A 23,612-nucleotide genomic window follows, 5' to 3' on the forward strand; every position below is an offset into this window, starting at 1 on the left:
GTAGAAGTATAAAGCAACATACAAATTAAAGTTAATTAAAATCAAGTAGGCTATAGATGCCACAAAACTGTACTTTATAATAGTCACTATGACTTTCTACCACTGCTGGCTTTTTGCTGCACAGACTTAAGTGTACATAATGTGAATAAAAATTAGCACATGCAATGTTTCATTAACTTTTTAAATACATACTCGTATCGTAATGTCCACATAACTTTTTTCTTTCAGAAACTGATATAAAGTCATGGAAATGTATGAAACAAAGTGGGACACAAAATATGTAAATATATTATATAAATGTATACTATCATATTATTTATAAGTGTCTGAATAGATACGAGATAATGTATTTCAATTATACAGTTTCATTGTTTTATTTTGAAGGCTGGGGCTGAAACCGGAAAGCCGGAAGTATTCACAGGATACAGGAAACGGCCGCTGCAGCCAAACCCTTGTAAACTGTAAGTTACAATTTCATCTAACCTATTTATCGCTTAAGTGTTTTAAGTACAGTCACGCGCAATTCTGGGAGGATATATGATAATATATTCGCTTATGTAGGATTACGACGAAGACATATGACAACCTCTGCTAACGTAACGCTTCCGGCAAAACGAATAGCTTGCTAGCGAACACAGCTTAGCCGAAGCTAACGTCAGATGTCAAATTCGTCAACAATGCTGAATTTCCCTTTCCCTAAAGTCCCCGATGGGCTGTTTCGTATGTTGCACCGGGCATTTAAGATGACAGATGCGACCACTGTTGTCATCTGGCACCGCCTCATCGGCAGTGTGATTATCTGCACCAGACTCCATTGAGATATCTGCCACTTTAAAAGCAACGTTGTGTTATTGATGAGGAAGAGCATGTCTTCATGCTTTCTGATCCCCGTTACCGTCTTTTGGTAAACTCGGCGTGTTCATGCCACATCAATCGGCTTTTATTGTCCTATTTAGCTGTGGTCACTGGTTTTATAACGGCTCTATTGTGTCTCTATTTCTGTCACAAGGACCGATACAGGAGAACATTCCCGCACACTGCTATTAGACTTTATAATACGTTACCTCTGGCAAGATCCTCCGTCAATTGAATTATCAACATTAACATTGATAGCCCTTGCACCGCTTTTGTTGTGTGTTAGTCACTGTACATACTTATATACACAGCATATACTTTGCATTTTTGCACTTTCTTTATTGTTTAATTTCCTAAATTAATACGCTCTGCTAACTTGTTGTATATTGGGGTTATGTGTGTGTGTGTGTGTGTGTGTGTGTGTGTGTGTGTGTGTATATATATATATATATATATATATATATATATATATATATATATATATATATTGAGTATTTTCATTCCAATATTTTCGATGTAACCTTGCTTGCGACAAACAAATTTCCCCTTGGGGATGAATAAAGTATACATCTATCTATTTATATACAGTATATTACAATAAGTCAATTCATACAGTCAATGTAATATCATATGTCTGTGATGCACATAACATGACACTTCCCTCTGCAGCATCTTGACTTAAAATATAACATTAAAACAATGTCCCAATTACTCGGGACATAGAGCTTTAACTTTTTACATTAACTTTTTTTTTAATATGCAGGAAAGCTTTCTCTGCATTATAACAAATCAAAACAGAACAGCATCTTTTTTTTCTGCCACTGAAACCTCCATCTTGTGCTCTCACCAGCACTGGATTAATTTCTCACATCAAGTGAAGCAATTACAATAGTGTGGAGTGCTGTGTGTAAAAAATAACCTGCAGTCGTTACTCATTGCCAGGTGGCATGGTTTCTCTTCCAATGTCTATAAACACTGAGCAATCCATTTTAGTGTAAACAGATTAATTAACTGCCTTTTAACATAGAAATAATGATTGCCTTTAAGGGCTCTATTAAAACAAAGAGACTGTATTGGACTTAACACCTTGCTTATACTTGGAAAAACATTTCACACACACACATGGGAATGAGCCAAAATAAATAAATAATCACATCAAATGACCTCCTATGACTCAGAAAGGACGCTGTCCATGAGAATACACATTGGAATATTGTTAATGAGATGAATGCATCACCACCTCATTGATTGGAGATTACAAAGTTTTGGTTTAAATATAATGCTCAATCATCTTAACATTTCATTAAGCAATATTTTTGAAAATTAAAACTATTTTCAACCTTGTCTTACTGCCATGCCTTTGTCAGACAAAGGAATGTATCTGTACTGAACCAAGTTATCAAATATGATACTTTTTTTGCAAACTGTTTATCATCCCTTGTAGGAGTTGGAGATGCCACTTTTCTAAGGTATTTAAAAATAGGGAATAAGTCTGCAACTAATAATTATTGATCTGCTGATTATTTTTGAGATTTATCTATTGATAAATAATGTTTATAGAATGTTTATAAAATGTCAGAAAAGAAAGACAAATGCCTGTTATTATTTCCCAAAACTGAAGGAGATGTATTCAGGTAGCTTCTTGTATTTGACCAACGGTCTAAAATGCAAAGATGTTCAGTTTTCTCTCATATATGACAAAAAAATGCAACTCATCTTCACATAAGGTATTATGGGGTCTCTCACGGGTTATTGTGAGTAGAAAAGTGTTTTAAAACTCCCGGGCCTACATTGAACTGTGTCTTTATCAAGTTTGCAGTAAGAGTGATAATGTGAGCCCAGCTTATTTTGTTTTAGAAAAGCTAGATCAAGCCTAAGATACTTATTTAAAACCTCACTCTTGTAATATCGACACTTTTCTCAGCTAAGCCTCATTAAGTGAAGTGTCATCAAACAGAGCACAGTCTAAGCCTCTATAATCTTAACCCTTGTGTACTTTTGTCCAATATTGTTTAAGCACACTTTCTATAAATAGGGCTTTTTAAGGTGTAACCTCGTGTGTTTGTTCAACTGATCGATTATATGAGAGAGTGAGCGAGAGTAATTGATTGGCAGGCGGGCGCCACGTTGCAGGAATACGCTGTCGTTGAGCTACTCCATCATTTGCGTTGACATTCATGCTAACTGGTCCTCCGCCTTTTCAGTGAGAGCATGCGCAGCTCTGTGCATCTCCTTCTCTTCCCCAAAGTCAGCACTGCTTGGCCGGGGGGCGGCGGGGGCAACGCTACACTGATCCATTTCCTGCCCCCCTTTCAGGGCTCTAATTGAAAAATTGGGTGGCCCTTCTTGTTTGTTTTGGTGGAATGCGGTGGGTTGTGTTTTTTGAAGCTTTTCCTCAGTGCCGCTGCTCCGCAGACCCCGGGGTGAGTCGGGCGACGGGGGTCAGGCCGAGCCTTGTTTGTGAAGCGGCACTTCTCTCTCACCCCTGTCTGCTCTCCGCAGTTTGCCCCACCTGGTAGCCTCCTCCCTGCTGACAGGCTTGCTGGGCCACTGGTTTTCACAGTATGGTTTCTGTGACCCAGTCAGACCTGGGCAGACAGACAGAGCAGCACTGGGCTGGGAAAACAGGTCACAGCAGACCGCACAGTCAGAGGCGAGCTCAATGCTAATGCAGTCGGCTTATTTTGAGTAGGGCCGAGCACAATTTGTTGATTATCAAAAGGCACCAAATTAATCTATAATTGATTACGCTTTTAAGCGTTTTGTCCCCTTGGTTGACTGCTGAAGTGCATTTTGCTGTGTAATGTGATAGCAAACTGAATATATTTAGGGATTTATACATGACATTCTTCCCTAATCCAGCCATTTTATCTATTTTCTTAAATTATACAGACCAAAAGATTATTTAATACTGTTAGTAAAATATTAATAACTGCCCTAATTATTGTATAATTTAAATTTCCACAGTCGTAATCAACATTGTTTTAATAACATATTCTTGTCCCTTTTCTGGTGTGCTGCTTTATATTATACATTGAATACCTTTCAGGTTTTGGAATCACCTTTAAGACGTTACAATACCCTTGTGTAATGTTTGGCTACTTTTTACTTTAACCGTGTCATTTTAATTGAGTTTATTGTCAGAAAAAGAACTTAGATATTTACTTAATTGATCAGTGCCTAAAAGTTACAAAATCTATACTTTTCTTTCCCCCAAAACAAATTAAATATTTAGCCATTCTGAACTTTTGGGCAGACAGAACAAACCTGAGCTTGGGTTCTCAGAAATGGTGATGGACATTTGGCCATGTTTTGTATTCATTATTTTCATTATTAATCCACAATATAACTACAATAGATGATTTGCAGCCATTTAGACAATACATGAATTAGAACAAATCTATAGATTAATTGAGTGTGAAAATTTAGTTATTTTATCTAAATAAAAAGGTTAATTTGTATTGTAAGCAACGCTATTAGTACAATTCATCCTCGCATGTGACTGTGAAGACGGTTCTCACGCTGGTGGTTTTTTAATGTAAGGCAGCAGTGCTCTTTCCGGGCTCATGAGGGTTCAGATCTCTCCATTTCACCATGTCACCGGGCAAAGCCGCCTGTCTCCAGCCTCTTAATCCTCTGAAAACATCTCCCCGATACTTCATATTTCTGTTTGTTATTCCAGGATTTGTTTGTGGGGAAATTGGGGACTTCACTTTGTTAGGCCTCGCTCTGAAAAGCACTTGAGACTGACAAACAAACAAACAAACAGACAGCACTAAAGATAACAAAGCTCGTGGGCAGACGACATGACGGTCGGACAGCGAGCCAGAGCCCCACATCTGATCACTCCATCCTTTCTCTCTGTCACGAAGGACTCTTCGTGAACGTTCGGGAGGTGCTGACTCATCGAGGAGGAACAATGACTGGACAGTGGTCGCAGCATCTGTTTTCAAACAGAACCTGCACGGTTCATGTTAATATGATCCATTTATGTGACACGCGATACGGTCGACACACATTACAGGTCAATTTGGCAGAGTTGCCCTCTCCACATCTTAGAGGCATGTGGCGGCCAGGGCGCGAGGGAACACTGTGGAGGATTGTTCAAAGCTTGGACCGGTCTGTGTGATTAGACCAGTCAACTCGGGCCGGGCGATGTTTAGCCCGCTCTGTCCATTCAGGAGAGTCTGGAGGGGGGCTCTTTGATGAAATCTAGTGTTTGTGTAATGTTTTGGAGCACGAAGTGAAATGGTGTCTGTGTGTGTGTTTGTGGCAGGAGGGGGCGAGATGATGATCTGTCTAAATGGGTCCCTTTGTGCCCCTTTAACCCATCACACTCTCTCACACACACACACACAGTTGCCAATCACTGCCATATGTGAGTCACCTTTGAGCTCAAAGCAGCATATGATCGAAGGCATGAACGCCTTATTCATGAGATAGTCATGCGGCAGGCAGATGGCTTTCCATGATCGCGAGGCTGCAGAGTTTGTCATGTTTTAAAGTTGTCGACCTGATGTTTGTCTTGGGTACCGGTAGAGCATTTCCTCATTCCCTTTATTAGCACAGAGCGATGTAAGCTGGGTGAAAGGGTGAGAGAAGTCATGGCTTAGTTAAGTGATCATTTAAGATTCACAGCTAACAAATGTTTGCGTTTCCGATAAATCCATCGAATTCCTTTATAAATTATTTGTATATGGTAATGTCCATCACAGTTTCTTGAAGCCAAACTGTGTCGGATGTCCCAAAAACCGTATCAAATTATTTATCATACCTATTGTTTAAAATCCAAATATTGTTAATATACTTTCAGTGGAATCTTACCTTGTTGATTCCAAGCCTATTGTAATTAAAACCTATGCAATTAAACAAAAAGAAATCTACTAAAACAGCAGTAGTAATAATACTATTTCATACATTACTTCAATATTAAATACATTTTGTGTAGTGTAATACTGGTTTGACTTATCGTTTTTATCTTTATTTGCTGTTTTTTTTTAATAGCTGCATATACTGAACAATACTATTCATCGCAATTTACAACCAATTCAAAAATATTTCATCCTCTATGGAAAATGTATTAGCCTTGTTTATGGTACATTCACAGTAAACAAGGCTACTCTTCCCTGCAGGCTGGTTATTCCCATTGTGCTGCAACAACTTCTGTATCGGGTCAAACAGTTTACCAGTGAATTAGGAACACTCAGGTTGATCTTTCAGAACGTGTACCTAACGCTGGATAATAATAGTTGTGATTATAAAAATAGCCTTTTCCTTTCGTTTGCTCACAATTGTTATTCGAGACCTTGTGGTAACCACGGATACTATCAAGTCACAAGCAATAATTTCACTCTGACTTCCTTTTTTTGTTTAAAAACTAATTATTTGCTGCTATCTAGCCCAGACCATTGCTAAGGAAGGGATGCTATTTGTAAGCATCGCTGCAAGAAGATCCCAACCCTCAGACTTCCACAGATTCCAACCCGACTGTTTGTAAGTCAGCCTCCAAGGAAAACAAACCTGCCTTTTTAGCCCTATTACCAGATCGAGAGGATGGGGATGGAGCCGGGGGGTCGAACGGCCTCAAGGCTGGAAGAGAAATCGAGTGAGAGAAAATGTGCTAAATCTGGTGGTGTGTTGTCATTGATTAAATTTAGCCTTCACGGTGTGACATGACTTGACACATGTTAGAAGAAAGTGTGGTTTATTGTTGTGGGGATCCTCTGATGCCACCTAGAGGTTAATTTGTTCATTCCTCGTCTGGAAAATGCCCCCGACCTCGCAAGTTTCCAGTTGGAGCTTCAGAATCCTTTTCTTTTGTTTTCCTCTGCATGCTTCTTTAAGGAAAAATTCACTCAGTTTGTCCCCGGTCTGTATAAAGTTTACAGGGTATTTGTGGTGGTGTGTGACATTCGACTTGTGCAAGAGTCCGCTCAATTTTTGCGCGACTTGTTGCGTGTGCGTGTGTGTGTGCACGCTGGCGTTATAGAGAGGGGTCTGGGCAGTGTTCCCGTGTCCATGCACAGCCCCCAGAGTAAAGTAAACACAGCGGCTCTTTTCTCATCCCAGCCGTCAGCAGGCTCTCCCCAGGCCCGCGCCAGAGACCACACACCCAGACCACACACACACACACACACACACACACACACACACACACACTGCCCAGACCTCTCCGCAGATCCTTCCTCATACTCGCACATACACACTCAGACCACACAACACCAGCTCGGGCCCCTCGCACGCAACCTAGCTGAGCTGTCATTCTGCCCAGCTTGTGTGTGTGTGTGCGTGTGTGTGTGTGTGTGTGTGTGTGTGTGTGTGTGTGGGCAGGCTGGCTATCTGTGTGTTTGTGCACGTGTATTTCTCCGATGAGGGGGGGTGAGGGGTGTGGCGGGGTTGGCGGGGTAATCTAGAAACACTCCTTGAAGCAGAATCAGAACTGTACAAAATAACGATCCCAGTCCTCTGCCCCGCACCACTCCCACTCCAAACATGTGAGATTGATGAAGGATGTAGTGAGGTCTTGTTTTAGGCCTGTTAACCTCTTATCTTCGTCATGTCAGTTACATAGCCCCTCCATTTCCTCTGACGAGCACAGGGCAGAAGCAACAGCATGAGTTAAATCCCATTGGCGCTTTCTCATTAATTCAGGGATGTCAGTGCGATAGAGGAGGGCGTAGGAACTCAAAAAGGTTTCTACTTTTAGGAGGTTTCTAGGTCAATACATGTGCTGGTCTCCCACTGCAGCTTGTCTGTGTTTTTGTTGTGCTATACCTTTCTCTACTTTTGATCCTACATTTTCAGAATTCTTGTGACATTTACATGATCCAAATATTCAGTTTCAGACATAGATTGTTTGGCTGTTGGGTCTTCAGTGTTTAGGAGGTTTTCAAATGACACACGTAAGTTCTGAAACGAGTAAATCGATGGGAAATAATACTTTTGGTAACTAATGAATTTGAAGAGGTTCCAAAACCTTTTTTGCTAGACCCCAATTAATTATTTGCAGCCCCATCTATTTAAAATGAATGCATGTGCTCGACACTTTTTTAAAAGACTTTGTAAAAAGGCAGATGTTAAAAAGACAGGCATATGTTTAAATGAACATTTATAAAATACAATTTGACCCTACATGACCACTTGTAGTGCTACAGTAACACATTATTAGATACGCCAGTACTATCTCTGCTCAGCTATAAATTCTACCTTTACAGAGTTTTTGGGGACATTGAGTAAATTTGCATTTATTAGAACTCACTTGATTACTGAGGTCACAGTTGGACTGCATTATATTGAAATGTGTTTTTGTCCTTTATTTACACACATGACTATAATCATTTTAGAAACATATCTGAATATTCTTGCAATTCAGTAGAACACCATCACCAACCTCAATGCCAAAATATATAATTTAATTAACACCTTTATGACCGTGTCAATGAAAACAGAACATAAGATAATTGGTACCATTGGTACATTAATGTGTGTGTAAACGGATGATTGACAGGCTTATTGTAAATAGCTTAATAATCATCTAAGGTAGAAAGGCTGTGTTTAAATGCAGTCTGTTTACCATTTAATGAGATGGTTGTGCGCTGCACCCTAAAGTCAGTGGGCTTCACTATGAATGCAACTTCTCTCAATGCCAAGTTACGTCAATGTGCCATTTTGGGAAGAAGGGTTGCAACTAAGATTTTTATAATTCATGACTATTTACAAAATAGTTCCCAATGTATTTAGATTACATTGTTTCAGGTGCATGGAATTGAAGGTTCATGCAACAGGCAAAATTAAAGCATTTTAGTCTTTTTATTTAAAATGTGTGGATAAAAAACGTTTAAAAAAATCTGATTTCTTTCTTCTTGTAACCGTTTCTGCATATCAAGCGACCCCATGAGGTCTCGACCCTGGGGTTACAAATACAGCACAGAACAATCATTTAAGTAATTTATCAAGCCACAATGCCAAGCATCACTTTCCCCAGCTTCTTAAATGTTTTATCTAATTTTAAACCAGAATATGTTTGATTTGTAGACAGCTGGTCTGACCAAACTAGTAATTTGAAGTGATTAGCATTTCTCACACAATTCCCCCCCTTCCGCCATTTTATAGACTATGCGATGAATATAATAATAAAAGAAAAAACAATCATAAACTTCAGCCTTGGTTAACTGCTTGCGGTGGTTGATGCAGGGTTTGAAACACAGGAAAGTCTCTCTACAAAAAGACTTAATCAATGTCGTGCTCTGTTGGTTTCGATTTCCTTTGATATTGGCGTCCCTGTTAGCACTTGGAAGTCTTCTTCCACCTCAATTGTACGCCTACACCTAATTAGTGACCATATAACCGTACAAAGGGCTGAACTTGTGTTCAGGTCCGCTCCGGTCCGTGTGAACTCCTGCATTGTTTGTGGAGGACGTGTTTTGGCTTCGAAGCAAAGGGGTGGAAGTCTCGCTCAAACTGAGTCGAGATTGGTCCGCCCCTTTTGAAACCTGGCAGTGATTTATTAGCAAACATCTGTGCTGCTGTAATGCTTCCCCTAATTTTTTTATTTTTTGTTGGAATCTTTCCCTTTTGCTCAGCCCCAACATGAACTGATTTGCATGGGTGCTTCTTCGTTGGTACCTTAATCTGCACTGTATTGTGTGGGCTTATGAGGAATGATTGGGGAGGCCAGGTTTATTTATCCTTCGCTGTGAGGTTTACATTCTTTCTTTCCTCCCTGCTCTCTGTCTGCTCCTTCATTCTTGGCTCCCTTCTCTATTTTTCCTATTATCTGAGAGATAACTGCTGCAATGCATATATTGTTCAGAGACCTACAGGGCAGGACAATTGACACTAGCTGCCAGCCAAATGCTGCTCGATTTTTGCTCACTAAAATACAGAAAAAAAAGGAATCTGTTTTTTTTTTTTATTATTAGGAGAGGGTTGTTTGCCAGCTAGTGTTACATGTTGACATACAGATTATTTTTATACCCTTTTTAAGATCTGATGGGTATTGATTACTGCAGATGCTAGTACAGTTAGCTTTTGTTTACTTGTTTGACAATGCTCTGTCCATTTTTACACTAATATTTAGCTGTTATGTAATGTATTAATAAACCTCCAGAGTTATAACTAAGGATTAAATTCACCATGTCTCTATTTATTTACTTGTAATACTTTTATCATTTTATTATGGACTATTTCATTATAAGATATTCATATGTGTTCACTGAATCGTCAGTGTGGTGGAGTTTTTTTTTTTTTTTTAGTTTTGTGTTACTCACCGTCTCCTCTTGTATATGTCTTGTTTCCATGTCCAGGTGCTCATCGACCCCGTGTCCCTGTCTGCCTCAGGCCACCATGTCTCGTGCCCGTCAGCCCCCGCTGGTCACGGGCATCTCGCCCAAGGAGGGTGCGGCTTGGACCAAAGTCACCATCCGTGGAGAGAACCTGGGCACGGGCCCAGCCGACCTCATCGGTAATACATTTATAACAACACGACGAACCACACACGCAGCACTGTCTTGGTACAATGTCGCTTCCATGTTTGTTATATTAAAAAAATCATGTCTAGTGATATAGATTTTTTTTTAATAGGAATGAAGACATTCATAGTCATTTTTTACTGTCCTCCCCTTTTATTGTTTCTTTCTTTCTTAATAAAATATCTACATAGGTATGTAGTTAAATGCCCCAAGATAAATTTACAGTATTTCGATCATTACACACATATAAAGTATCAACACATTATGTAATTCATGTATAATTTGTTTTTATTGAAAATGTTAATTCTTTGATGATGATTTTTATTGTTTCTATCGCCTTGATAGTTGCTTTTGTTGAAAAAGAGGGACACTGATGTTGAGCAAATATAGCAGCTTTATTTTTGTCTTTTGCTTCTTTAGGTATGTAGAATATTTTGTAACTTGAGGCGTATTAACAGATTTTATTAACTTATCCATCAACAAACCACAGCGGCCCCTTCTTTAAACAGGCTGGTGTATGGTTTATTTTTGTTTATATGATACGTAAATGGACAGGACGCCTGATTCTGTTTCCCCTCTGGAAGAAGATTTTCATCACTTTTTCACTATTTAGGTTTCATTTTCATGACAATTTAATAAGTTGAATTAAAAAGAAAAAATGTCAAGCATTTTTGTTGATAGATTTTTTTACATATTAAATAATTAATTGTGAATTAATTTTACCAAGCTGTATTCATCATACATGTTAAAATATGTGTTGCATTATAACACAGTATGGTATATGTCTTTTTTTAAATGGAAGCAGTTTGTTGTTCTGTAAAGTTACTTAACACAAAGCAAAGCAAAACATTTTAATCTATTTCACCATTTCATTGTGTATTTAGAAATATAATTTGCAAAAAATGTTTTGTACTTATGGAAATAATATATATATATATATATATATATATATATATATATATATATATATATATATATACACTTTAACTAGTTCAGCAAAAAAAGGTCTAGCCACTTTAGTAGACCAAACAAAAAAAGTAATACAAAGATATTATATTGTAATGTAATTCAATTTAGCTTCTTCTGTGGCAATTCTGCCAACTCTCTGCTGCAACTTTTTTGTTTCCGTAAATATTTAGATACTCTATGCCTAGTTTGAGAAACTCAAGAGATTATCAACATGTTTTAATGGGAAAATGGAGTTGTTGATTTGTCTTTTTACTTTTTATTTTCGCGAGCCACACAGATAGATTACCTCCATCTTGTTCTCATTATGCGTCAACCTTTTTCTCTGCCGATATTTTCCCTAATGTTCACCAATAAGCGGAGGTGGAGAAGTCCAGAGAACTAACACACTGCTCCATGCTTTGGGAAAGCCGTGGTCTGGCCAGTGATACAGGTCTATTTCTGACCATGAAGGTCCCTGGGGCCTGGAATTAGACAATTAGATATGCACAAATGTGTGTGAGTGCATATGTATTCAAACAAAGTGGCCAGTGGAGAACAGAGGCAGGAAATGGGGCTCTAATTGGCATATTATTCACGGTTTTATGGGCTATTTGTTAATCAGCTTTCACAGGCTTTTAATCATGTTAGATTACAGACTCATGAAGGGTTTTTTTTTTTAATCCCCTCGGCTGGATCTGTCAAACTAATCCCTGCGTCTGTCCTCTAGTGTCCAAATAGTTTTCAAGAGGGTTTGAAAAGAGGACGACAGATGTAGGGGCAGAGTGCACATTGTGCCAGTAATGGGCCACTTAGCACTGAAGTGACACACGTTAACTTAAGGGAGCTGAGTGAGAGGAAGGAAGGTCACGGCCACCCACACCCACCGTAACCCCAACTTGAACTTTGACCCCCTAGTGACAGTTTGACTAAACTTGCTGATAGATGCCAAATCTGTCTGAGTGAGCTCCTCTTGTTAAATAGAGTGTCTGTGTGCGTCGGTGCTACATGTTATTTATTTGTGCTGTCACTGTGTGGCTGTATCTCTCACCCATTTCACCCTCCCCCCCCCATTTCTTCCGTCTCAGGTCTGTCGATCTGCGGCCATAACTGCCTGCTGACAGCCGAGTGGATGTCAGCCAGCAAGATAGTGTGCCGCGTGGGTCCTGCCAAAGACGACAAGGGAGAGATCATTGTTACGACCAAGTCTGGGGGTCTCGGCACCTCCACAGTCTCATTCAAACTGCTCAGACCTGAGAGGATTGGTGAGACTCTCGAGACTAAAAATCTATTATTTTTTTTTGCTATAAGCGCAGCTAATGACTTTTTGAGTAAGCGGTCAAATCATTAATATTTTATTTGTGTATCTTGGTTGATAAACTATTTAGTCTATAACAGAAAACAATGAAAAGTGCATTTAACAAGCCCTAAAACCTCGAGGTGTGACATCTTTGTTTTTTCACACCAACAATTCAGCAAATTCTCAAATTTTAGTGTTTGTAACCAGTCTTGATAAACAATGAAGACAACCAATTCTACTGATAAAGGTTATTTTGCCCAGATTGAATGTTTGGATTTGTTATTTTTTCACAAACATTATTAGAATTTTTTTTTAAATGGCGCAGCAAAGGGATCCTACAGTGTGCTCACATTTTCTTAAAAAGCACATTGAATTAAACCAAACACAACCTGATAATGTTTTTTATCGATCACCACTTTGACAACAAATACATTGCAAATGCTGAAAATAGATGAAACGCAAGCAAATTTTAAAAACCCATTCGTCAAACAGATGAACATACCCGGTCGTGTGATGTGATTTGCTGAAGTCAAATGAGCTAAAAAAAAATTATGATTCTTATGACTTGTGTGTCTCCAAACTTCAGTTTCTGTGTATGACTTGAAGCACGCCTGACTCCGCAGGACATTTCTTCATGTTGTGTATGTGTTTGATATGTGATCGTGATTCTCAAATTGCTTCTTTTTTATTTATTTCCAGATTTTCCTAAATGCAATTCGTGTGTTGTCGAGAAGAGATGGCATTTTCATTTACTTTTGTTTTGCTTATTTGCATTCAGTTTCTAACGTGCGTTGAGCTTAGTTGGCCACTTTAGAGGGACCTACGGTACAAACATATAACGTATACACTATTCCACGTAATCGTATGCACGGAGAAGACAGACATTGTATTTGTTTAATTACAATACGGAGAAACAGAGTTGAAACATTAAACGGATGCAAAATATGTCAATAGAGGTTACGTCTGTGATGTGGTGTTCATTAATGCGCGTCTCACCGCTCCTATCCTGCAGGTATTCTGGACCAGTCTGCTGTGTGGGTGGAGGAGATGAACTACTACGACATGAGGACCGACCGCAGCAAAGGCATCTCCCCCCTCTCCCTGCGACCCAGCAATCCACTGGGCATCGAGATAGACAAGTACAGCCAGAGAACACACGAATGCACGCACACAAACTCAGCACAATCACACCACCATAAACACACGCGCTCTAGTCATTGAGTCATGGTTTACATCCCCAAACAGAAACAAACTCTCCCCATATGCAGGCGTTTGAAATATTATGCCAACACAGCAATGGTTGAACAGCCTCTAACCGCCGCTCACAGGGAGTGGAAACAGAATAATTGTGTATAAAGCAGAGAGTACAGCGATAGAAAGGGATTTGGAAAGAACTAAGGCAGCGACCCACACACATGTTTGTATACCGCCTAGGAGCAGGCAGCGTGGTGCTGCCGCCCACGCGCCGGACGGGGAGTGCAGCAGTTGTAATATATAGTTTGGGCTGTCAGGTTCTGGCCTTTCTGGGTTACTGTTTGTTTGGGTTAGAGGGGCCGGGGGCAAGTGACCGCTCGTGGCCAGAGAGGAGACCCCCGTGAACAGGCTGAACATTCACTCGTCTCCGAGGGTTGCGTTAAACACCCATAGCATAGAACGCCTACACAATTCTCTTTGACAGTGACGTGTTGATCTGGTACAGGGAGGGTTTTAGATTCAAATACCCCTCGACATGTATTGAAGGGGATGTTTTTCAGTAAAAGAGCTTCACTTGTGTCTTTGTACAGTGATGTCACCGGATGGTAATTCAGCTATAGATGTTTGCACCGGCTGTTTGTAACGTCATACTTGGCCGGGATTTGATGTAAGTGGTTAATAAGTCAATAGATTGAAAGAGGTTACATCATAAAAACTACTCTGCGTAGAGCTAAGTTGTAGCTAAATATTTCCACACGCTAAACTACTAAATTAAGGCAATAGTGACCCAAAGTATAGGAGGATGATGTCTGTTCGGTAGTGAGAGTGGATTTCCCCCTCACTCTGAACATCAAGAAATACTAACAATATAAGCAAGTAATATTTACCTTTGCAAGCACATTTTTTTTATTGCTTGTGACAGACAAAGCTGCAGTAATGTCAGTTTATATTGTTGATGATTTACACGTGACTAAGGCTTTTTTAGCAAAGACATTCCTTGTGTTTAAACAGTGCAACCCACTTAAGTAAAACACATAGTTGAGCACTCACATACACTTAGTCATACTATTATTTATTAGATAAATATTACCAATCCAGGACTGGAGAGGAAACTGCCTCACCTGGTCTTTTGGTACACAGTGTCTGTCAGAGGTGTGATGCTTGTATACGGATGTTTTACAACCCCTGATGACTGCTGAACGGCCCAGCTTTAATAGCAAAACACTAAGAACCTTTCTACTTTGTGTCTTCTACACACTAGAAAGATTATAGAGGCAAGTGAACAATATTATTTTGTTGTTTACTTTTATTCTAACACTTTTTGAAGGTAAAAAAGAGGATTCCAATTATCATTGAATGTAAGCTTAAAGACTAATAGTTGGGACTGTCTTCGGAAACCATCCGAGTTTAAAATACATTCACTGTGTTTTGCAATTAGCGATAGCCTGAATTTCATCACAAGGAAAATAATGGAAGAGTTTAAATCACCTACAAAAATTTAACTGTCATCTTTGATACAGATACTTTATACATTTGCAGTTTCACTCATCTTTACTATTGCAAACCTGCAGTTATAATCTGCAGTTATGAAGCACTTTTACTCTGTTTACCATTGCAGTCCTCTGCAAAAATTATATTTTGTCACACACATGAGTGAGTGAGGTAGGTGAGTGAGGTGAGTGAGGTGAGGTGAGTGAGGTGAGGTGAGTGAGTGAGTGAGTGAGTGTGTGTGTGTGTGTGTGTGTGTGTGTGTGTGTGTGTGTGTGTGTGTGTGTGTGTGTTTGCACTCACAATGTAGTGCTTCTGGTTTTCTGGACATGTGTTTTCATGTGCACACATCACCAAATGTATGTTTTCTTTTGTTTCACAGACCGTGGACCTTAATTATTGTCCGTATGACGTTTTTTTTTCTTCTGTTTAACAGCACAGTGGGTGGTGGTGGTGAGGGGGGAGAGGGGGGTTGGTTTGTGTAGGCCACGGGTCATTAGCAGAGATCAAGCTTCCCTAATGAGTGCTGGGTCCTCCAGGGGCACCCAGGCGTCACACACTGCACTTCCCACGCCAAGCTCTCCCAGCCTGGGTACCCTCTGGCTGCACACTGCCCCCTGCTGGAAGGACTGACGCTGCCATCACATACACTTGTGATCCCACAATTTAAACAATTTTATTGCCAATCCCTTCTCACTCGCATTTTGTCAATAATATAATTTCTACATATATTTTTCCTTGCGTCATTACAGTTGTACTGCATGATTTCATCATTGGTATTTTTGACTGTTTATACTGCACAATCTACAGCTGTACATTGTAGCTCTATTAATACAAAATAGCTCTTCTTTGTCCATGCCTTCCTTCTGTGTTCATCTTTGTTTATCGGTCTACTTTCAGAGGCAAGCTCCCACAGAAAGACATAGAGCTGACCTTTCCAGGAATGAGTGGAGACTTCACCAGTGAGAACTTCTCTGCCACCTGGTACCTCATAGAAAACCACATGGGCTCCAGGTAGGTCATTCTTTTCTTCAGCTACAATCCCTGAAATGGAAAAAGTTCTCTCAAAAGCAATATTCCTTCTTTTTTTTTTTTTTTTTACATCACAATGTATTTCTAACGGAGGTGTAGTTTTAGTTTTCTGTGGCTTGGCTTGGTTCAGCAATGAACCAAAGTTGGAGTCTTAGTCCTGTTCACTGAGCTCGAAACTCCTGATGGTTTGTTCCAGTCAAATTCCTTGCTGGCAGGTGAGCTCAGCGACAGGAAAATCCATGTGTTGCCGAAGAGACATTACTTCGTATACCACAACCAAGCTGAGTGGAGGATTAGATGCTCTAGAACTGCAGTTAGTCGATTAATTGATTAGTCAATCGACATGAAATTAATCTGCAGCAATTTTGATAATTGATTAAACACTCAAATGTAGATGTGACATCACGTCGGACCTAATGGAGAAACTAATCAATAAATGAATACATTTTGACACTAATCTTAATTTGCAGCCATTATACAGATTGTGACGAGACATAAAAGAAAATGAGTTTGACAGAATGCATGGAAGAAAACATACAGAGAATTTGTCATGCTTTGGTTTGGTGGCTTTCATTTCGAGGTTATAGTGTCTTGGCCGTATCGCCACATTTGCCCCTTCAGAGAACAGTTAGGTTTGTAGACGAGGCCGCCCGCTGACCCGAAAGCCCCGAGTCCCGTTGACTGTCATGTCAGGGCAGAGGAGAGTTATTTTGGACTCTCCTGGCTTCCTTTCCCCCTGCTTAGCCTTCCAGTAACCCAGACCCCAGGATCCAGCGTGACCAGGGGCCTCTGTTTGGACCTTGCTGGGTGACTGTTTCTTCCTGCGGAGGAAGCCTCACTTGGGACGCACACACAGACAGACACACACACACACACACACTCACATTGGCCCAATGTTTGTGTGATTGTGTTTCTGAGATACATGAATTTCAATTTGCTGCTGTTCTCCGTTTAACATAAAAAGTTGGAGTAATTTGAAGACATGGGTAAATGTGACATTTTAAAGACTAAATGAATTGATTGACAAGACAAATATTGTCGCAGGCCTTAATGTACATGATCATTTTGTTTCCTCAGTTTTGAGCAGTTGAAGATTGCAGCCAATAATCTGAAGAAGCAGGCTACTAAGAAGAATGAGGGTAGTCTGGCCTACGTGAAAGGAGGCCTCAGTACGTTCTTTGAGGCCCAGGACGCTCTGGCAGGTGAGAGGGATTAACACATTTTTGTGTGCTATGGAATTGCACCAAATGGCCTACAATTAATACACAAACTTCCATATCATCACTCTTCATCTCTGCTCAGAAAAGAGCTTTTGATTTTTGGAAAGCGTGCAAGTGTGTGTGTGTGTCAAGATTTATTTTTCCCTCTTCACATGCGGTTTAGCAGCGGTTGATTAAAGAGGCTCATTTGGACGCTGTGTGAAAACCCTCCACTTCGTATTACAGTTTCACCAGCCAACCACAACACGGTTAATTCACCTTCATCAAAATAAGATCAGCTCTCACCTGTCGCACACAGTCTCGCTTTAGTCTCCCGAGAGCCTGGAAATACACACACAAACACACACACACACACTTGGCTAAATTAACCTCCAGATGCCAAGACGATTTCAAGGTAGCTGAGACTGACTGACTGCTGTCGCTCTGCCAGGTACTTAAAATCAATTGTTCGCTTCATCATTCATAATTTTGTCTGTTTACTCTCTACTCCCGCCATAGCCGCTCAGTTACTTCCCCTTACTATTTATACGTACACTTTTCTGCCTCCATCATTATTATTATTGCTTTCCGTGTGTTTGTGCCCCGGTTGGGAGAGAGGCAATGTTTTCATTGTTAGTGGCTGAATCTAAATAAACGGAGCAGCCCAACACAATGCAGGCCAGAGTATTAGGACTGATAGTGCTGATAACAGACCCAATATGACCAATGGGAACAATGCACAGTCATTCTCACGTTCAGACTGAGCGTGCCTACTGTGTGCCCACTGCCCCAAAGGGAAATGTACAGTCTCTCTAGACAGAGGAAGCAATACACTATGCATGGACTTAAGTGACCTGTGAGTCGAGAGGGCATAATGAGGCTTCATGACCTGTGGGAGAGGATGGGATTCACTGTATTGGCCTGAGAACAAGATGATTAAGAGATATTCCTTTTGCTTTGCAACACCGATTTGTTTGGATAATGAACTTATTTTATTGTATGTATTGTCGAATTTATCTCAGAAATAGACTGGTTTTTTTCATATAAATTAAGGAACAATTTTAAACAGAGATAATTAATCTAAAATAAAATGAGAGCTGTATATACAAATATAGCAATTACAATATAAAAAATACTTATGATGATGATGATGATAATGATAATACAAATTGTGTGCAGAACTGTGAAAAAACTGTCCAAGGAATATGCAAAGGCCCTCAGTATGAAATATAAAAACAATGTGCAGAGATTAAGTCCTCAAGATGAACGTTAACATAACGCATACAGACAGATGTGAAGACTTGAGTACAACATCTTCACATTTGTCTAAATGTTTTTCATTAACGCATTTAAGAATACGTTGAATCATTTTGAAACAAGAAAACCAACTAACATGACAAACAATAATTAAGAGGAATTTAAATTCTGTTGCATCATTTCAAGTAGAATAAATGCAACTTAACACAATGTGCAGAAACCATTAGGAGCTCTGGTAGGTTAAACTGGGCTTACTGAACACTTTGACTGCACTTTGAATGATCTGTAACAATTACGCTAGAAATGAACAATAAAAAACATTCTAGTTGATAAACAACAAAGCCATAAAATACGACGTTATCATAATGGAACAGGTGCCCTTCGGTAACAAAAGAACAAAAGATAGAATATCATACAAATGTAATTTCCCCATCATGATTTATTGCTGCAGTAAAACATCCTTTCTCGGCCACGATTTGGCTCCCAGTCATTAAATGATGAAGTGGGAGCCCAAAAAGGATAGCTCAAGTGGAGATATTCTGCATACTAGGTGCGACCGGCCAAACCGACATACCAGACGCCATGCAGCCAGTTCGAGACAGCTCTGCAGCAGCTCACTGCCGGGCCCAGTTAGCACAGCTGCCTGAGCTACTGTGAATCCTTTCTTTGTCCCTCAGCGGCGTTTGGCAGTTCTCTGTTGTTCCAAGTCCATCCAAATGAACCTCACCTGAGATGTAGCTGTGACAATTTAAGAGAAATTAGCTGTGGAGAAAAAAAAGAGAAAAGGATCTAACAGGGTGCTTGTGTGTTCTCCTTGTTCAGAATTTGCTGTCAGGAGTTGCTGTCGTGCTTCCAGCCCTCTCAATCACCGTCAAGACGTTCTAGTCTCCTCTTCTGTTTATTTTCACTTCTGCTCTCATGTGAGATTTTTATTGATGACTTTAATAGAAGTCTGGAGTTACTTTTTTTAATGCAAGTGTTGCTGCCGGCAAGGTGGAAACGAGGAAGCGAAGCCAAATCTGGGAAAAGAAATGAGGCGGATAGAAAATATTTAGCAGGACTCTGACTTCAATATCCGTGGGGTTTCTCCCCCTCCCTTTCCTTCTTGCTTCTTAATTGCTCTCCACTATAGCTACGGTAATCATCTCCAACAGAAATGGAAAGCAAAATCCTGCGTCTCTTTTTAATGCACTATGAACTTTGAAGCCCACAGTTTAGACTTTTGCCTTTGCAATCCACAAATTGTGTTAATGACAGTGCTGTTTGGATTCGTAAGCCCAATATTGACGTTATTAAGCTGATGCGTCATCCAGCAGATTGGCTAATCCAATGCCATTATGAATTTCAGTGTTTCTGCTGATTAATATGAAAAAAAAATGTCTCGTCCATACCTCGTGTAACAGCTTTTAACCAAACCAAAACTTAAAGAGATAAATACAGACAGTGTGTTTAAAGGTGGGTGAACGACTTTGAACTTAAATAAAGACAAAGTGTTATGTATCATAATCATGACTGCGTGTATTTTAAATGTGGTTTGCATCCGTTGGAATTGAACCCTAAATCTGTGCAGATTACCTTAGACTGTATCTGAGGCAGCATGAAGACATAGGTTAGATCTTTCAACTCATTGTACGTCGGATGATGTAGTTACTGGGGGAAGAAAGAAGGTTGTGAGTCCAAATGGGCGTTTAATCAAATAATGGTTTTTCAAGCATCTATATCTTGATTTTAGGTGTTAAATCAAGTTTCAGATTTGTTATGCAAGTTTCAAGAAGTGTTTTTAGTTACCCCATTGGCAGATTTCTTGTTTGAATACTATATTTTAGTTGTTCAAAGAAGAAAACTTTTGTTTGCAGTGAAGAAACAACTGGTTTACAAACCCTCTATGTGGACCACTGCAGACTGGTGAAAGGTTTTGGCGTGGCGACCGTTTGATCGCGGACCCTCAGCAACAAAGCGAGACTGAGCTGCTCCGGCTGATTGACTGACTGACAGTCTGTCAGGGACTCCGGGGGTTATTTCTACATAAATGTTGAAATTTGAGGTTTTTCATTGTTGTGTGAACAGGAAGTCTCCCAGTGATGCAGGAAACGGAACGGCTACCGTGTTCCAAAAATGCCACATTCCCAGGGCCTATTCCCCCGAGCGCCCGGCCCCGGCAGGAGTCAAAACATCTCCAGCTTTAGAATCCAGGGACACACTGTATTTTTAATCGTATTCATTTTCTTTTCCCTCAAATGGTTCCAGGAAGTGAAGCGGGAGCTGCCGCTCTTCCTCAGGTCTGGGCTGCGTGTGTTATCCGGACTCTGACCTGATGTTTAGGTTAGCCGTGACGTCATCAGCCCTTCACTGTGTGACAGATGCGGAGGACACACAGCTGGCAGGGGGGTGGAGGGGGAGACGTGAAGCAGACTTGCAGAGTGAATGTGTGTGTGTGAGTGTGAGTGTGTCTCTTAGTCTTCCTGTGTGTCCAGCCCGATCAATCCTGTGCTCTCCCATATACACTTCCACGTCTACGTGCCTTTGTCCTAAACTCGAGCTGGCTGCAATTTCTGCCGGCCGGCAAGCAGCGAGAGGTCCATGAGAGGGCCAGCGGCGTCCGTACTGATTAGGCAGAGGCATGTTGGAACAGTGCGCTTTAGGAATACCTCAGTCCCTGCCTTGAGGCTTCTGTCTGTTAGAATGAACCCACATATTTATTTACAGAACTCGCCCCTGTCTCTTTGTCTCCCGCTCTCTCTGCTGTCTCGGAGCTCTGCTAACAACGAGCATTTGTAGTTGTGTGAGAAGGAGGACGACGGGGAAGTGGAGGGAACAGACATTAGTTTTACTGGGGTTTTTTCCCTCCGTGTTTCGGTCTCTTCGCTTCATTCTTGAGATGTCTGCCTGTTGCTCCCCAAGTATGTGAGAGAAGGTCTCCTAAGCCTTCTCTGCCTCTCCTCTCTGTCAATAAACCCACACTGCAGCTCTCAGCACCCAGCTGCCCACTACGGCACACCATTTATTTATTCACTGGGGCAGCCACACCGCTCGCTCTGCCTCTTTTACTCTCTCTCTGTTTTCTCCCCTCTTTTCGAATTCCCTCTCCCGCGAAAAGCTCTTCATGCTAAGTGATGGATACAAGCCATCAGAGTTCCCCCCTCTCTCAGCAACAGTCATTTTTGGCATCCAGACCTCCAGCTCTGCTCTCCCAAATGTTATTTTTCTGAGAGTTGAAACATTTTAGATTCACATTACCTCCAGGTCAAAGGGCTCCAAATGTCCCAAGACCACAGAGCTGTGCAGTTAAGGGCTTTGGTTAGGTGAATTGATCCAGTACAGTCAGCACTGGGGCAAGGTCACGTCGGCTGCTGCGTGGGAACAGGCACAAGGAGGGGTGGTAGGTTTAATAGCAGCGTTTGTGGGCGGAGAACCGGCGAGGTTATCTCCCATCTACCACTGGGGTAGGGCCTGTTTATTGTTTTACCTTTCGGTTCCTGAAATTGAAAATGTTCCTTTCTCCGGGGATTGCACGTTGGTTAATTTGCAGTGTAGAAAACCGTTTTCCTCTCTTTTGCTTTTCTCACATTTCCTTCCCAACTCAAACATCCATGCTAATATTTAATAAGTCTCTGACTTGTGTGGATTTCACAGTGTATTGTACATCACAGTCCTTGACAGTGAATACTGACTTTTGTGTTGCAGCGATCCACCAGAGGCTGGAGTCTGACGGCACAGAGAGAGTGGAGGGATCCATGACCCAGCGACTAGAAAACATCCTCAACAGTAAGCATCTTTTCATGCAGAGGGCCGCCCCGAGAGAAAGAGCAAATGCTTTGCAAATGCGCAGGTTTAGTTCTTAGGACATTTTCCCCCAATCACATCCTCTCAGCACATATAAAGGAACATGTAATTTAATGCATTGATAGCCAATGGCAATGTTATGTGTATTTATTTCAAGCTGGTTTGAGAAATCAGATTCAAATTTTCATGCAATGCTACATTTTGCAATCTTTTTAGTTGTTTGACAGCTTTCCAGTCTACTTCTTCATAATATATGTAGCATTTATAAGAACACATTGTCAATAAAAAAATTACTAAATCTATTAGTACATTTAGCAAAGTATGTTACTTTGTTTCTGTACACCTTTTATCATTTTTTAAATTTAGCTTTACTTTTCATCCTTCAAGTTCATTTTCAGCAACCCTTTGAAAAATGTTTCTCCTGCAAAAGCAGTCATCATTCCTCCCCCTTTCAAGCCCTTTTGGCTCTTTTTTTTTTTTTTACACGAAATTTCATCTTTTTACAATTACTGTTAATGTTTTTCTAAAAAAAGTACCGTCATACGCAAAATGCAATTCAGAGAGGGAAATCTTCCAGGTCAACAATTGAATTGACATTACAGATGCACTTGATAACTTATCAATATCGCAAATCTCATGCTTAAAGTATTAACTCAGTTTTATCTGTTTTTTGATTGCCTTATTTTAAATGAAGACCTCTCTCTGGGGTTATAATTTTCTCACTGCACATTTGATTTGACTTATTTGTTTTTTTTTTACAGTGTGTCATTTGGTTGATTTTAATTCAAATAAAACTCAAAGCGCAAAAGGGGTCAAAGCGATTATGAGACGAGACAGTCTTACGCTCTGTGCTGCCAAACGTATCTCGCACTGATATGCCGTCCATTAGTAGAACGCATGTAGCCCGTCTGTGTGTGTGTGTTCAGTGGCCTTTTTAGATCTTCCCCTTTTTAACAAGCAGATCCCTCAGCAGATCTTGTGTTCCCACCCTCTCATCTCATACATGATAATGTGACTCCTCTAATGGAGGGTCAATAAGCAGGTCCTTTTCCCGGAGTCTAGCGTAAACAAACCACCAAGCCGGACGTA

The 23,612-nt window shown here is 40.5% G+C and overlaps 1 protein-coding gene across 2 annotated transcripts in view; it reads left to right on the plus strand.

The window, feature by feature from the left end:
* Window positions 1-412: 412 nt before the first annotated feature.
* The window catches only part of exoc2 (exocyst complex component 2), a 40,587-nt gene continuing 17,387 nt past the window's right edge, over window positions 413-23,612 (plus strand). Inside the window, exons 1-7 of one of the 2 annotated variants that reach the window (XM_068589689.1) lie at window positions 413-461; window positions 10,161-10,318; window positions 12,359-12,535; window positions 13,583-13,709; window positions 16,153-16,266; window positions 17,362-17,486; window positions 22,425-22,505. In XM_068589689.1, coding sequence (XP_068445790.1) covers window positions 10,201-10,318; window positions 12,359-12,535; window positions 13,583-13,709; window positions 16,153-16,266; window positions 17,362-17,486; window positions 22,425-22,505 — 742 coding nt within the window. In that variant the 5' untranslated portion in view covers window positions 413-461; window positions 10,161-10,200. Of the gene's footprint in view, window positions 462-2,299; window positions 2,325-10,160; window positions 10,319-12,358; window positions 12,536-13,582; window positions 13,710-16,152; window positions 16,267-17,361; window positions 17,487-22,424; window positions 22,506-23,612 lie in introns of those variants that run through there. The other variant, XM_068589690.1, reaches the window with a different exon arrangement.

Source organism: Clinocottus analis, unplaced genomic scaffold, assembly GCF_023055335.1.
Source record: "Clinocottus analis isolate CAN_PGR_092001 unplaced genomic scaffold, fCliAna1.0.p SCAF_23, whole genome shotgun sequence".
In the NCBI taxonomy this organism is placed as follows: Eukaryota; Metazoa; Chordata; class Actinopteri; order Perciformes; family Cottidae; genus Clinocottus; species Clinocottus analis.